This window comes from Salvelinus sp. IW2-2015, linkage group LG8, assembly GCF_002910315.2.
Source record: "Salvelinus sp. IW2-2015 linkage group LG8, ASM291031v2, whole genome shotgun sequence".
Lineage (NCBI taxonomy): Eukaryota > Metazoa > Chordata > Actinopteri > Salmoniformes > Salmonidae > Salvelinus > Salvelinus sp. IW2-2015.
In genome coordinates this window covers 13,397,138-13,413,866 of record NC_036848.1, presented here as the reverse complement: position 1 = coordinate 13,413,866, position 16,729 = coordinate 13,397,138, and the positions used below count along the sequence as shown (strand labels likewise).

Below are 16,729 nucleotides of genomic sequence, written 5' to 3'. Positions count from 1 at the left end.
CTTTCAACAGAGGGGCTTTCAACAAGAGGGGCTTTCAACAGAGGGCTTTTCAACGAGAGGGCTTCAACAAGGGGCTTTCAAAACAATGGGCAGGGCTTTCAACAGAAGGCTTTCAACAGAGGGCTTTCAACAAGTCAACAAGGGGCTTTCAACAGAAGGCTTTCAACAGAATGCTTTCAACAGAAGGCTTTCAACAAGGGGCTTTCAACAGAGGGCTTTCAACAAGTCAACAAGGGGCTTTCAACAGAAGGCTTTCAACAGAGGGCTATTAACAGAGGGGGAGTTACAGGCATTTACTGTACTGTGTCTCAAGGTCGTGCGAGGGAGTAGAGATAAAAGTTAGCTATCCATTGGATACTTGACAAAGACTAGTGGTATGATTTTACTACCAAGTGATTATTATGGAACATGAAGCCCACATGTGTTTCAGGCGAGTGACACCCCTCATGACGGTTTGTGTAGCTGTAGCTTGTGTAAACAGTGGTGTGTAAAAACAGTAGGTGTGTGGGTAGTCATGTAGTCTCATGCTACCGCAGTGGACTGTGAAGTTGCTAAAATAACCACTTAAATGAGTCACACCATCAACAAATTGGCGTGTTGTTTATAAAGTTGCAGTATTTTTTAACAAGGGCAGCACATCTGCTCTTCCTACTTTAAAGCGTGTTTTGCTGTTTATTTCTGTCCCACGGCAGTGGTATAGTGCTGTAGTGATGTCTTGGAGTTCATAGTACCTTTATAAATGTTATTTTCCCCTTTTCAGGTTCCAACGGCACGTTCACACTTATCGTATTCTTCCTGATGTAGATGGCCTATTAGCTGTTCAGGTGAGTGACCATCATTAAAGTTCATGTTCGAGTTTCCATACCCCACTCACATTGAAAYTCGGGGCAATCCTTGTCCGACAGGGAAACTTTGTTTTTATAGTTACAAAAAAATATATATATTTGAGCTTAAAAAATATTTTAGGAMAATTTTATAAGGGAAAAGATCTGTTTTGGGAATTTTCTAAATACTTTCTATATTATTCATTTCCATGTCAGCTCTACAGTATGCCTGGAAATGCCTTTGTCTGGAGCAAAGGATCCCAATTTTAAACCCTTCAAAAAAGTGTTTAGAATTCTAAAAACTGGCAATAATAATAGATATTAACTGAACAATTATCTTATGTAGTTTCTTGCAATAACCCTCTGGGACTTTAAAGAACATTCCTCTCAAAACTCAGATTCCTAAACGATGTGTCCGGAGATTTGGTCAATATGTCTAAAATCCTAAATGAATCAGGAATAAGCAGGGGCAGCTATACCATAAGGACCCCTCATTGTAGTGCCACAAGACTGCTCATGGTCTGTAAAGTTCTCTCCTTTTGATAGATTTAAACAAACAATATTGAAATAACCATGGTCACAACCATAAACTGTCTGATCTGCCTCTCTCTCCATCTGCCTGATAGATCAAGATATAATATGAATTTTGGTTCAAATATGTTAGATTTAATAAGGTTTTAGAATCATAAAGCAACTGAGGAAAAATGAAATTGCTGCTGTGTATATGACTTGATGAGTTGTCAACTCCGTCAGATTTATTTATGTTGAATGATCTGATAAAATGGTAATGTTTTTATTGGGGATTTTCAAATMAATAATTTTCCATGTTTTAGAAATGTTTGTATTGAAAATGTTTTGAGTATCGTTGTCAACTCTGTCAGTGGCTTGTTAAATCCATCACTGATGGCTAACTCCCTCAAAATATTGTTTTGGGGTCAATATTCATAAACAATCGCTGTTCTGCAACAAATGCTCACACTTTTGAAGTATTTGCTGTGTGATAATGTTTGCTTTATGAATGTTGTTTTATTTTTTATTTGTGTTTGTATTTATTTATAAAAACATTTTTTTTGGTCCTTTTTCTCCCAAATTTCATGGTATCCAATTGGTAGTTACAGTTTTGTCTCATCGTTGCAACTCCCGCACGGACTCGGGAGAGGTGAAGGTTGAGAGCCGTGCGTCCTCCGAAACACAACCCAACCAAGCGCACTGCTTCTTGACACAATGCCCACTRAACCCGGAATCCAGCCGCARCAATGTGTCGGAGGAAACACRGCACACCTGGCAACCGMATCAGCATGCACTGTGCCCGGCCCGCCACAGGAGTCGCTAGTGCGCAATCGGACAAGGACATCCCTGCTGGCCAAACCCTCCCCTAACTTGGACGACGCTGGGCCAATTGTCCGCCACCCCATTGGTCTCCCGGTCGTGGCAGGCTGCAACAGAGCCTGGACTCGAACCCAGAATCTCTAGTTGCACAGCTAGCACTGCGATGCAGTGCCTTAGACCACTGCGCCACTCGGGAGGCATGAATGTTGTTTTATGAAATAACAAAAACAAAAAAAACGTGCCAAAATGCTAACGAAATTATCKATTTTTTATTGTAACCCTGGACAAGCACACCTGATTCAACTTGTAAACTAATCATCAAGCCCTCAATGAGTTGAATGAGGTGTGTTTGTCCAGGGCTATAATGAAAAAGGTGTACTGTTGGGGGTACTGGAGGACCAGGGTTGGGAAACTCTCTAGATCAGGATGTCCCAAACTTGGTCCTACATTGTAGAATCATAGTGAAGACATCAAAACTATGAAATAACACTTATGGAATCATGTAGTAACCAAAAAAGTGTTAAACAAATCAAAGTATATTTTATATTTGAGATTTGTCAAAGTAGCCACCCTWTGCCTTGACAGCTTTGCACACTCTTGGCATTCTCTCAACCAGCTGCACGCGGTAGTCASCTGGAATGCATTTCAATTAACAGGTGTTCTTGTTAAAAGTTAATTTGTGGAATTTCTTTCCTTAATGCGTTTGAGCCAATCAGTTGTCTTGTGACAAYGTAGGGGTYGTATACAGAAGATAGCCCTATTTGGTAAAAGACCAAGTACATATGATGGCAAGAACAGCTCAAATAAGCAAAGAGAAACAACAGTCCATCATTACTTTAAGACATGAAGGTCAGTCAAACCGGAAAAGTGTAGTCACAAAAACCATCAAGCAATATGATGAAACTGGCTCTCACGAGGACCGCCACAGGAAAGGAAGACCCAGAGTTACCTCTGCTGCAGAGGATAAGTTCATTAGAGTTACCAGCCTCAGAAATTGCAGCCCAAATAAATGCTTCACAGAGTTCAAGTAACAGACTCATCTCAACATCAACTGTTCATAGTTTTGATGTCTTCACTATTATTCTACAATGTAGAAAATAGTCAAATTAAAGAAAAACCCTTGAATGAGTAGGAGTGTCCAAACCTTTGACTGAGACTGTATATATAAATGGTTTAATTATGTATAGTACCATAAGGGCACAAACAACTATCATCAAGCTAGCAAGAAGCAAGACAAGGACAAAACTCACTTGGCGAGTGGGAGGGTAAAMGCGCAAGTTCTTGGGCACAGGTAGACCCTTATCTGTGCACGTGCCTGGTAAATAAGCGAATATACTGTAGCCTACATGTACAAGCGCAACAGTATCCTCTTGTAGCAACCACTATTGAGAAAGAATGTGTAGTACAATACTGTAGTTGTTATCGTTYCTCTACGACAACAGAGTTGTGTTGTCTGTTTGAATGGAAACAGGAAGCATCTTGTGTTCACATACTGGGCTCATTCTGCTACAGACCTTGTTGTTTGAACGGCATCTCTTTCTGCCATGTTGCCACATGCTCCGAGCATGACCTCAGCTGCACAGAGGAGAAATGGTGTGTGTGTGTGTGTGTGTGTGTGTGTGTCACAGATTCCTACGCTACCCTGGCACTGGGTCATTGACCAGTGCTCCAAAGGGGTTTGGGTCTGTTTGTGCTTTGAGTGTGTCTGTGTGTGTGTCATGGACAGGGATGTGTGTGTTGAGGGTTAGCCGGGCAGAGGATAGGGGTGGCTGGGATTGGTTTGTGTGTGGCGGTTATATGTGTGTGTATTAGACACAGTAACTATTGGGGACGACTCAATTCAAGAGCAGCAGTGTCTGGTTCTAATTATTATCAGGACCAAAACACACAAAAACGAAAACGTTACAGGCAGCCTGTACATTCCTTCACCGTGACTAGGTGCACAAGTCCAAAGACAGCAGCTCAAATACTTTATTTTCAGATCAGCGCTTTCGTCCACATACTGTATCGCAGCTTCATTTGTTTTCCCCTGAAGTCACTAAAATCTCCAATAAGCAGATTGTCTCGTTGGCTTTGAAACCATTACCACGTAGGGATTACGGGGGTTGCCTCTTTGTTTTTCTGAGAGAGTTATTTTAAKGAGAGGGATATTTTGAGCAAAAAGAGAGGCCATTTTTGTCTCCTTGTGTCATTCTGTCCTTATTTACTTTATAATCACTTTTCAAGAGCTCCTCGAAAAAATGCATCAATCATTTGAAGTCCCTGGCAGCTGGGGCAGGTAATGTCTGCCCCCCACCAAAAAATCAAACCACACGAGGAAAACAAACATTTCTAAAATGAAGATGTACATGAACGTGTTTTTTCTGTTTTGCGGTGTTGCYGTGAGTGCCCCGTGGGCTCTGTGTCTGAGTTTGTCCGTGACATCTAATAGGTCTGTGCCCGCAGCATTGTGGGTATTATGAGTGCATTTAGTGTAAACACTCTTTGTGTCTTTGACTGGCACCTTAATGTGTTTGTCTATGGCTGGTGAACGTGTGTTTCCCCCTCCGTGTTTACTGTKCATGTCTGAGGCGTCTGTCTGTTGGAGTGTTGTTTATATCGGGCAGCGGGTGTGTACGGTAGACTGGCTCAGGACACAGAGGTCGGCTAGTAAACTGCTGGAACACTGTGACTCATGGCAGCCAACCRTGGCAGTTACCAGGACGTGGGTGGTTGGTTGTGACATCATCTCCTGGCCTGTGGGGATAGTAGGGGTTTCTGCAGCCCGCTGGACGGTGTGTGTTTGATGTGGTTCTTGTACTGGCCATTCAAACAGAGGTGAGGGGCCATGGCTTCTGTTTGGCACCTCCAGGATCTAGGAGAGTAGCACCTCTATTCCAATTGTCCCTTCTGAGTATATCCAGGGCATTTGGCTTCCAGACACGAGGAGCTCTGGAGACATGCAGTCACATTCAAAACACCCACAGCCATTTTTCTTTTGTGGATWATGTTAGAACAACATATGCTGACTCTGAACAGATGCACTGCATATTTGAGACAGTCTTCCAAGCTTTAGGAGCTTTTACGAACAATTTAAGTACATGATGATCACCTGTGTTGTGTAGGTTCTATATATATATATATTTATAAACTGGGTGGTTCGAGCCCTGAATGCTGATTGGCTGACAGCCGTGGTATATCAGACCGTATACCACAGGTATGACAAAACACTTATTTTTAGTGTTATAATTACATTGGTAAACAGTTTATAATAGCAATAAGGCACCTCGGGGGTTTGTGATAGATGACCAACGTACCACGGCTAAGGGCTGTGTCCAGGCACTCTGCGTTGCGTCGTGCTTAAGAACAGCCCTTAGTCGTGGTATATTGTCTATATACCACACCCCCTCGGGCCTTAATGCTTAAATATGTCCTTGTTTTTGAAAGAAAACCACATTTTTTGTCAGTTAAAATAACATAAAATTGATCAGAAATACAGTGTAGACATTGTTAATGTTGTAAATGACTATTGTAGCTGGAAACAACAGATTGTTTTATGGAATATCTACATAGGCGTACAGAGGGCCATTATCAGCAACTATCACTCCTGTATTCCAATGCCACATTGTGTTAGCTAATCCAAGTTTATCATTTTAAAAGGCTAATTGATCATTAGAAGACACTTTTGCAAGTATGTTAMCACAGCTGAAAACTGTTGCTGTCACGCCCTGGCCTTAGTATTCTTTGTTTTCTTTATGTTTTTTAGTTAGGTCAGGGTGTGACATGGGGAATGTATGTGTGTTTGTAGTGTCTAGTGTAGTTGTCTAGTTATGTCTATGGCTGCCTAGATTGGTTCTCAATTAGAGGCAGCTGTGGTTCATTGTCTCTGATTGAGAGCCATATTTAAGGCAGTCATAGGCATTGGGGTTTTGTGGGTAATTGTCTATGTTCTATGTTGCATGTGTGCACTTAGTTCGTTTTAGCTTCACGATCGTTTGTTTGTTGTTCGTMTATAAGTGTTTGTTTTTTCTTCATMAAAAGAAGATGGCTTTCTTTCACGCTGCGCCTTGGTRCACTCATTCACCCATAGACGATCGTGACAGTTGCTCTGATTAAAGAAGCATTACAACTGGCCTTCTTTAGACTAGTTGAGTATCTGGAGCATCAGCATTTGTCTGTTCGATTACAGGCTCAAAATGGCCAGAAACAAAGCACCCCCATAAGGGTCTGGTCACCCCTCTGCTGTTCTGAAACTCGTCAATCTTTTCTTGTTCTGAGAAATGAAGGCTTTTCCATGGAGAAATTGCCAAGAAACTGAAGATCTTGTACAATGCTGTGTACTACTCCCTTCACAGAACAGTGCAAACTGGCTCTAACCAGAATAGAAAGAGGAGTGGGAGGCCCCGGTGTACAACTGCGCAAGAGGACAAGTACATTAGAGTGTTTAGTTTGAGAAACAGACGCCTCACAAGTCCTCAACTGGCAGCTTCTAGGCATAGTTGCAAAGAAAAAGCCATATCTCAGACTGGCCAATATAAAGAAGAAATATTAAGATGGGAAAAAGAATACAGACACTGGACAGAGGAACTCTGCCTAGAAGGTCAACATCCCGGAGTCGCCTCTTCACTGTTGACGTTGAGACTGGTGTTTTGTGGGTACTATTTATTGAAGCTGTCAGTTGAGGATTTGTGAGGCATCTGTTTGTGTCAAGAACTGCAATGCTGCTGGGGCTTTCACGCTCAACAGTTTCCAGTGTGTATCAAGAATGGTCCACCACCCAAAGGACATCCATCCAACTTGACACAACTGTGAGAAGCATTGGAGTCAACATGGGCCAGCATCCCTGTGGAACGCTTTCAACACCTTGTAGAGTCCATGCCCTGACGAATTGAGGCTGTTCTGAGGGAAAGGGGCGAAACTCATATTAGGAACGTGTTCCTAATGCTTTGTACACTCAGTGTATGTCTTGTGTGTATGTTTCCCCACAGACTTCTCAGGGGGTGCAGGTGAACTGGTTTCCGTTACACTGGGGGACCTGGTGGTTGGGGTACCAACACCCCCATAAGGGTCTGGTTACCCCTCTGCTGTACCCTGTGGAGGGACATGGAGCCTGGGATGAGAGCTCAGGGTGATGATGAGAAGCCAGGGCTGGTGTGGAGTCCCAGCCCATTCCCAGTCTCAGTCAGTTGCTCCCGCCGCTGGACTCCCAGTGACCCCGTCCCACACCTCCTCTTCCTCCACAGGCTACAGGAGCTCAACACATCCAGGTAGAAAGTCCCCATCACACAACCAGGTATTATAGATGTACAAAATGTGGCATATTGGTCTGGGGATTTAGAGATGAAAGTACTTTAGCACTTTATCGTGCATCTCTCTTCAACTTGCTTGAGTGGTGTTTTGTGGTCCCTGGTTCCACAGCATGGCAGGTGAGGTGGTTAGGGCTGCTCAGTGAGTATCTGCGCAGTGAGCTGCCTCTGGATGTCGAGGGTCTACGTAGAGGAGCAACAGGCCTACGCCATTCACCCAAAACGCCTGGGACCGCATGCCAGGGCAACAGGTGGGTTTCACCGTGTTATTACCGCTATTACATTAAAGTGATCTGCGTCATTTGGTGTTTGGGATGTGATGGCTTTGTTGGTTATCATGAAGGAGAAAAGAAACGGATTCTCTGATCCACAGTGTAGATTGACTGATATGTCCCAGTTGGAGACGGCTGAGCCAAAGGTTTGACCATCGCCCATCTTGCCTTTATACCTCCGCAGCAAGGTACACCCTTCTGTTGGATTAATCTCCTGTTTGACCTGTTCCTGTCTGTCCTAGCCTGTCTGTCTTCTTGTCCTGTCCTGTCTGTCCTACCTTGTCTGTCCTTATATGTCTGTCCTGCCGTCTAATCTTTCCATGTCTGTCCCTACCCTGTCTGTCCTGTCTGTCCTGTCCTGTCTGTCCTGCCTGTCAGTTATACCTTCTCTGTAACACCCATCTGTCTACTCTACTATGGTTCACAGGGGCCTGCAAACTAAGAAAGACCAAAAAAATATGGAAATCCTTTTGTTTTCGCCCTCTAGTTGCACCAATTGAAATATGCTCTATTGTTCCTTCATGGCGGTACAATATAAAAAACACTGAGTGTACAAAACATTAGGTACACCTGCTCTTTCCCTGACATAGACTGACCAGGTGAATCCAGGTGAAACCTGTGACTTTTTATTGATTGTTACTTGTTAATCCACTCAAGGCACGTGTAATGAAGGAGAGACGGTTAAAGAGTGTGTTAAGCTTGAGCCAATTGAGTTATGGATTGTGTATGTGTGCCATTCAGAGGAGAATGGGAAAGACAAAAGATTGAATGCCTTAATGGTGATGGTGTTGGTGCCGAGGCGCCACGGTTTGTGGTCATGAACTGCAACACTGCTGGTGTTTCAACACGCAACAGTTCCCTGTGTATCAAGAACAGTTCACACCCAAAGGAATCCACCAACTTGACACACTGTGTGGAAGTAACATGGGCCAGCATCCTGTGGAACGCTTTCAACACCTTGTAGAGGTCCATCGCCCTGACGAATTGAGGCTGTTCTGAGGGCAAAGGGGGGTGCAACTCAATATTAGGAAGGTGTTCCTAATGCTTTGCAACAATTAGTGTATGTCCATCTGTATTCCACATAGCACGACAGCTTCTCACTGATATTAATGACCCGCTTTCAGGAACATGGGTATAGAGGTCCAGACATGGAGTGGACAGCCTGCATATATAACATACCTGTTCCTGTCAGGCCTGCTCTCTCCTGGAAGAGGTAGTACCCCATACTCAACACCATTACCCCCCCCCCAGTACATATCAGTCTTAGTTTCATGGTCACGACCAGTGGTTCCCAACCAGGGTACTAGGAGCCCTGGTGTTAACTTGGCTTATCAATAGAGTGTACTTGAGAAACTCACGACTGGTAAAAATGACATGGGAGGTACTTCATGGGTCTCGGGGCAGAGGAAAATTCAGTTGGCGGTCCAGGAAAGGAAACAGGTTTGGTCTAACAGTCTGACACTCTCTATTGCTCTTGACTGTGCAGGTGCTGAAAGCTCTTCAAGATGCTGTGACCAATCACAACCTTGGCTGTGCAGTCCTGCCCTCCGACTCTGAGCCGCTCTTGCCCAGCTCCAGCCCTGCTCAGCTCCGCCCCTGCTCCAGCTCCAGCTCCAGGCTCCTGCCCTGCTCCAGCTCCAGCCCCTGCTCCAGCCCCTGTCCCTGCCCCAGTCCCTGTAGCCAAGACCATTCCAGGCCCTTACCTGTCCACTCCTGTTCAGGGTGAGAGAGAGCAAACAAGGGCCACTTCAATACTGTTTACGGGGGTTTGACGCAGCTGATTAGTCATATTGTTGACATCTTTGAGTGTACAGTGATTCCTATTTTCCATCATCTGTGTGTGTGTGTGGTGCGCTTCTGTGGATCAGGTGATCTGTTGTGGCTTCTGTCTGTGTGGTGTGTGTGTCTAGATTAAATGTTGGCGTATATGGCAGACAGAAGTTCATATGGATGTGGGACACAAGGAGTCGCTGCTGTTTGACAGGAAGGCCGGGTCATTATGGAGTGGAGACGGTCTCATCATGAACGGAGTAAGAGAACGCAACGACATCTAATGTTATCTTGCACTAGTTTGATCAAGTTCAGTGATCTTAAATTGCTTCACCTATTTTTTTCAGTTCTTGCGCTAGCTCAAGTTCCAGAAGCCAGCAAGCTGCGCATGGTCCGTGGGACAGTCATCACAACACCACGGGAGCTCATGTTTGAGAGTGCAAGGGTACATAAAGTTCTACCATCCCCCCCCCCTCCTGTATGGCAGGGCCCCCTTAAATTTGCCTGTCCAAAAAATATTAACTTTAAATGTGTTTTGTTGTTGTTGGTTCCTCTGTAAACTACTAGCCACTAGCAATTTTATGAAGGTTGGCCTCTTTAGCGTAGACTAGATAGGTTCCAATCTCCCGATCTCATAACTAGTTCTGCCGAAGAGCGCAGTGTCAGGCTACCAGATCGAGTTAGAGTAGCTTGCTGGCATGCCTGCTGTAAGTTGTTGGAACTTCAGAAAAAGCAGCAATGTATTGAATAGACTCACATTCTTTAAGCATTAGGGATTACTGACTCTAGATTGGCAGGAAAAAGCTGTTTGAAAAATTGAAACATCTCTCGAAGATCTACAGTCGGGGGGGGGGGGGGGGGGAGAGGCATCTATTCCTAGCCATCCCTCATGTACTTTGCCCCTCTGATTTGTATGTGTTTCTGATCCATTGGATTTCCATGTAGTTTTTATATACTTGATGAGACAGACTCTCTCTTCCCTCCAGAAACGGCGAAGGCGTTCTGACCAGCTGCTACAGCTGATGAAGACCAGGCCTCTCCGTTGCAGTGAACGCCTGAACGTCACTTCGCTTGTGGGCAGCTGGAACATGAGGGTAACTAAGACAACTATGGCACCTCACTGTCCTAGAGCAATGTCGATCCACTATTACTGTCTGACATCAATACTATCACTGCGTAGCGCTAGGCTACGGCTAGCTAAGTTATTACAGGGTTATTACCACTGGAGGAGACATACTTAACATATTGGAAAACATGAGCACTAGATGTTGGTCTATGTTAGGCCGCCGCACGAATGATTCTTAATGCCTGTGTGTTCAGGTGCTCCTCCCCCTCGCGTCTGCAGGATCGGCTGGGTGAGCGTGTTGTGTCGTGGGTCGAACCCAGAATGAGTCACACAGCTCTGCATGCCTCTGAATCTACTCCCTGGGTACCCAGGAGAACTCTCAGGGGAGAAGGAGGGACCAAGCACATGAAGGCCTACCCTACACACTACACGTCACATAAGAGTACAACAGGGAGCATTCACTTTCCTCTCTTTGAGACTCCATTTATCGCATCTATCTCAGTTTTCTCTCTCTCTGATCTCTCTCTCCTCTCTCTCTCTTCTCTCTCTCATCTCTCTCTCTCTCTCTCTCTCTTCTCTCTCTACTGTTTTTCCCTTTCTCTCAGCTTTCAGCAGCTCCTGAATTCTGTAGATGTCCTCTGCTCACCTTTAGTGACGGGAGATTAACAACTTAGATTCAGCCCACGGCCTTTTCTTTTCTTGAGTGGATGGGTCGGGGGCCGGGAACATTTTACTAATAATTTGGTAGACTGCAATATTGACTACAAAGCCCAGAACAGATATACTGTTGGAACTAAACATAATCATTTCAAACCATGCCGACATTAGTGTACGATAACTTGGGTGGGAATACTTGGAAATAGATTTCTTAAATAAAAATCACTTGGAGCTGATTTCCTGGTGTTTTTCCAGTCTTTTATGTCCAACAATGAAAATAAAAATTATTTTAAAAATGGTACTGTTTTCTATGCTTAGAAAACTTCTGGGGGCCAAATAAATCCCCCGTGGGCCAAATAAACCACCGTGGGCCAAATAAAACCACCCGTGGGCCAAATAAAACCACCCGTGGGCCAAATAAAACCACCGTGGGCCAAATAAAACCACCCGTGGGCCAAATAAAACCACCCGTGGGCCAAATAAAACCACCCGTGGGCCAATTAAAACCACCGTGGGCCAAATTGGGGAACCCTGCCTTATGGGATATTTGTTTGATGTATGTTTGCTTTCACCCATTCATCCTGAAATAATGATTGGTGTTAATTTACTGTACATGGTGCTTGACTTGGACTGAAATAGGTGCCTGTACTSATTTTGGGTGCTGTTTATATTTAGGTGCAGAAGCTGCACAATACATTTGAGCTAACYTTCTACAAGAGGAACAGGAGCTCAAGCAGTAGAACATTTGTGGTGCCGGTACTCAGCTCCGGTGAGCTCCTGTTCCAAGTCAAGTACTGATTGCCCATGCTCACTGTATGTGCACGTTGTCGACAAGAGGTACATAAAACAGGGTGTATAAACTGTATGTCTATAAAATAACAAAATAACATGTTGACGTTGAGTTCTCATTCATTTTCCAGATTCTTACRGGAGTTTGACAAGAAAACGTCTAAAAACAAATGTCTGTGATTACGATACTTTCATGAAAAATCAAGACACAGTATATGTTATTATTACWTTAGTCTTGTTTACACAGCAGTACTGTAGACATATGTCTATGCCTATGTCTTGATTGGGGCGGCAGGTAGCCTAGATGTTAGAGCATTGGGACAGTAATCGAAAGGCTGCTAGATTGAATCCCTGAMGTAAAGGTAAGGTTAAAATCTGTCGTTCTGCCCCTGTTAAYGACAGTTAAACCACTGTTCCTAGGCCGTCATTGTAAATAAGAATTTGTTCATAACTGACTTGCCTAAAGGAAAAATAAAATTGCTCTGTTATAGTGTACTGTGGTGATGTGTCCTGCAGGTGGCAGTACAGTCCCTGTGGAACATGAGGCTGGCAGTGTTTGTGAAGCCAGAGCACGAGAGTCGCATCAGCCATGTGAACACAGCCAGTGTGAAGACTGGCCTGGGGAACACACTGGGTATGATGCCAGGCCTCTACTTGGGTCGTTTATGGGTCGGCTACCCATAACACCACACCCTCCTCCTCCTCCTCCTCTCAGAAAACCACACGGTGGCCAACTTCCAAAGACATCAGAGCATGATTAAGAGGAATGAAATGTGTTTTTAATTGCTCAGTTTAACCTTTAAAATTGATGTGTTTCTAGGAAATAAGGGTGCTGTTGGGGTCTCCTTCCTCTTCAACAGTACCTATTTTGGGTTTGTTAACTGCCATCTGACCTCTGGCAGTGAGAAAGTAGTCAGGTATGCACAACCATTTCCTATGTCCAGCTGTTTGGTACATCATTTGGGTGTTGGTTGACTGGTAGAACATTTGGCTGTCCAACACAGATGTCATCAGATTGATGTGTACGGTGTGACATGCCAGGGCTGTACAGTGTGTGAATGTTTCTACTGTATGCTCCCAGCATATCTATGTGTGTCCCTAAATGTCCCTGTGCTTGTGGTCCTGTCAGGAGGAACCAGAACTTTGCCGACATCCTCAGGCTGTTGTCCCTGGGTGACCGGCAGCTCAGTGCCTTTGACGTGAGCCTGCGCTTCACACATCTCTTCTGGTGTGGAGACCTCAACTACAGACTGGACCTGGATGTACAGGTTAGACAAACCCGTCTCCTCTTTCATTGTGCCCCCAGAAAATAGATCACATGTAGTGTAACCCGGACAACGAGAATCTCCATCGACCCAGAGCCTTGCCTTGCTTTCTCTTACACTGAATCTGTGTTCCTCTCATGGCTGTTCCCGTTTTACAGGACATTCTGAAACATGTGTCCAAGCGGGAGTTTGATGAGCTCATGTGTGCTGATCAGCTAACACAAGAACGACACAAGAGAAAGGCCTTTCTCAATTTCAGTGAGTAGCATCCTAGAGCTCCTCGTCCTCCCAGTTGATGTCAAACTGTTTGTTTATGTGTGGGTGAAAATAGCTGTGTTATTGATTCTGCTCCGTCAATTCTCCTCTTCATTGCTTTTGTCTCAGAATCTACCCCCTCGCTCTCTTATCTCTCTCTCTCTCTCCACTTCAATTTCAATTMAAGGGCTTTATTGYCATGGGAAACATATGTTTACATTGCCAAAGCAAGTGAAGTAGATAATAAACACAAGTGAAATAAACAATGCAAAATGAACAGTAAACATTACACTCAAAAAAGTTTCAAAAGAATAAAGACAATTCAAATGTCAAATGTCARACTATGTGCAAATAGTTAAAGTACAAAAGGGAAGATAAATAAACATAGGTTGTGTTTWCAATGGTGTTTGTTCTTCACTGGTTGCCCTTTTCTTGTGGTAACAGGTCACAAATCTTGCCGCTGTGATGGCACACTGTGGTATCTCTCCTATCTCTCTCTCTCTCTCTCTCTCTCTCTCCTATATCTCTGTCCATTTCTCTCTCTTTGTCCTGGTTTAAGAGGAAGAGAAGATTGTGTTTCCGCCCACCTATCGGTACGAGAGGGGGTCCAGGGACAGCTACCTGTGGCAGAAGTACAAGACCTCTGGCGTGAGTCTACCTCCCTGTGACACTCTCTGACACCTCTCAAAGCTACATCATGTCCCACTTCATGCTGTTGTCTGAATGACATTCAATCCGAAAGTGATGAGTAATCCACCCAAAGCATTACTTGTGAGCCTTGTGAAGCTGTCAACAAAGAAGGACATTTCATAATGCTAGCTTGGGAAGCTTTGCTATTGCAACAACTGTACCATACACCCCTAAATAGACTAAACAGAGACATATAGCTCCCTACCGGACTTCCTTTATGTGTAACCCAATCGGTTTTTATGGGGGTCACAGGGGTCCCGGGGCTAATAATACCTCACAGGCTGAAATGGCTGGTAGGATTGGAGTGCAGGGTTCCCTTCGTTGTATAATTCAATTTTGAATCAATTCTATTTTCACATACCCCACATCTAACACAAACAGACTTTACATATAGTCATTACTCTGTTCTGTGTCAACAGGTGCGTGTCAATGTGCCGTCATGGTGTGACCGGATTCTGTGGAAGTCCTACTCAGAGACACATATCACCTGCAACTCCTATGGTGGGTTTAAGTTGAGGACATCTTTTTTTAGGTTCATAACATTATCCTCAGACATAACAGCATTGTGGTTTAGCATTTAGACACAGCAAATTGGAAATCATAGTATTATTTCCTGTGGCATTCCAAAATGAGACATTTCGTGGCCATTTCTTTCATTGTTTTCCTGTAAAATGTGAGAGGCCCTGTTAAGGTATGATTGGCAACTCCTACGTCCTCTGGTCTGTGGTCCTCAGACGAACAGTCATTTCCTCACCGCGGCTCTGACTCCAGGGCCATGCTTTTGACTTCCATCAGCAAACACAGTATACTCACCATACACCATCACAGCCATTAAAGGATGGTTCGTTTAGTCTATGCCACAGGTTTTGATGATAATGTCAAACAAGATAGAGTACTGAAGTCATCATCAGTAACATAAGAATGCTCATTTGATGGTACACTTAACAGCATAATGATAACGGACAGGTCGGTATCATTATGACAGGTCGGTATCATTATGACAGGTCGGTATCATTATGACAGGTCGGTATCATTATGGCAGGTCGGTATCATTATGACTGGTCTGTATCATTATGACAGGTCGGTATCATTATGACAGGCCTGTATCATTATGACAGGTCTGTATCATTATAACAGAGCTGTAGTATCATTATGACAGGTCTGTATCATTATGACTGGTCTGTATCATTATCAAATCAAGTTTATTTTATATAGCCCTTCGTACATCAGCTAATATCTCGAAGTGCTGTACAGACACCCAGCCTAAAACCCCAAACAGCAAGCAATGCAGGTGTAGAAGCACGGTGGCTAGGAAAAACTCCCTAGAAAGGCCAAAACCTAGGAAGAAACCTAGAGAGGAACCAGGCTATGAGGGGTGGCCAGTCCTTGCCTGTCATAATGATACGAGACCTGTCATATCATGATACAGACGTGTCTATCTACGAGCTGTCATGACATGATACAGAACCTGTCATACATGATACAGACCTGTCATAACTGCAATACGGACCTGTATAGAATGATACAGTCCCGGTCATTCAAAATGATATCGAGACCTGTTCATACACTAGGTACAGACCTGTCGATTACATGGTACAGACGTGTCATGAATGATTACAGGACCTGTCATATATGATACGGACCGACTGTCAAACGATAGGCGACTGGAAATGATTATACCAAGCCGTCCATAAATGATACGTGCACCTGGTCATAATGATACACGACCTCGTCATAATGATTACAGCACCGTGTTATAACTGATAAGACTGTCATAATGATACCAGACCTTGTCATAAATGATACAGACCTGCTCCATTAATGATACAGCCCCAGTATAATGATTACATCTCCATGTATACATGATAGCAGACCTGTCATAGATTGATACAGACCCTGTCATATGATACAGACCTGTCATATATTGATACTACAGCCGTGTACTGACAGATCCAATAATGATATACAGCCTTCATATGTTCACTCTCAAATGATACAGACCATGTCACTTAAGCTATCGACCGTATACTTCATGATATACACGCCTGCTGTTATCAAGTTGATACAGACCAGTCATATATGATACAGACGTCACATAATGCATACAGACCTGTAATATACTTGCATTGACAGAAGTCATAATCGATACAGACTCCTTGTCATAATGACTACAGCACCGTACATAATGATACATGACTGTTCATAGATGATACAGCAGTAATGGGAAGTCATTTAATGTACAGAAGACACAGTCACTAATGATACAGACATCAATATATACGACTTCATTAATGAATAGCAGACCCTGTCATACATGAATACGACTGCTTGTCATAATGATACCAGAATAGAGGTAATGCATCACAGCCCTGGTCCTAATGCTACAGCCCAGTCATAATTGATCATCTACAGATCCTGTCATCAAATAACTACAGAAGGTTTGATGATTCATCACGACCCTGTCATATATGACTTACAGAGCATGTTCTAATAGATTATGCTCCAAGACTCCTCTATCACTCTCTGC

General features: G+C 43.9%; 1 protein-coding gene across 1 annotated transcript in view; it reads left to right on the top strand.

Annotated features, from left to right (window-relative positions):
- Window positions 1–16,729, top strand: part of LOC111967166 (phosphatidylinositol 3,4,5-trisphosphate 5-phosphatase 2B-like) — a 38,925-nt gene that overhangs the window by 3,915 nt on the left and 18,281 nt on the right. Inside the window, exons 2-15 of the mRNA XM_070445018.1 lie at window positions 761–824; window positions 7,121–7,260; window positions 7,376–7,399; window positions 8,452–8,629; window positions 9,197–9,386; window positions 9,828–9,925; window positions 10,467–10,574; window positions 10,826–10,909; window positions 12,509–12,626; window positions 12,813–12,909; window positions 13,122–13,260; window positions 13,416–13,515; window positions 14,072–14,160; window positions 14,622–14,703. Coding sequence (XP_070301119.1) covers window positions 761–824; window positions 7,121–7,260; window positions 7,376–7,399; window positions 8,452–8,629; window positions 9,197–9,386; window positions 9,828–9,925; window positions 10,467–10,574; window positions 10,826–10,909; window positions 12,509–12,626; window positions 12,813–12,909; window positions 13,122–13,260; window positions 13,416–13,515; window positions 14,072–14,160; window positions 14,622–14,703 — 1,511 coding nt within the window. The remainder of the gene's footprint in view (window positions 1–760; window positions 825–7,120; window positions 7,261–7,375; window positions 7,400–8,451; window positions 8,630–9,196; window positions 9,387–9,827; window positions 9,926–10,466; window positions 10,575–10,825; window positions 10,910–12,508; window positions 12,627–12,812; window positions 12,910–13,121; window positions 13,261–13,415; window positions 13,516–14,071; window positions 14,161–14,621; window positions 14,704–16,729) is intronic.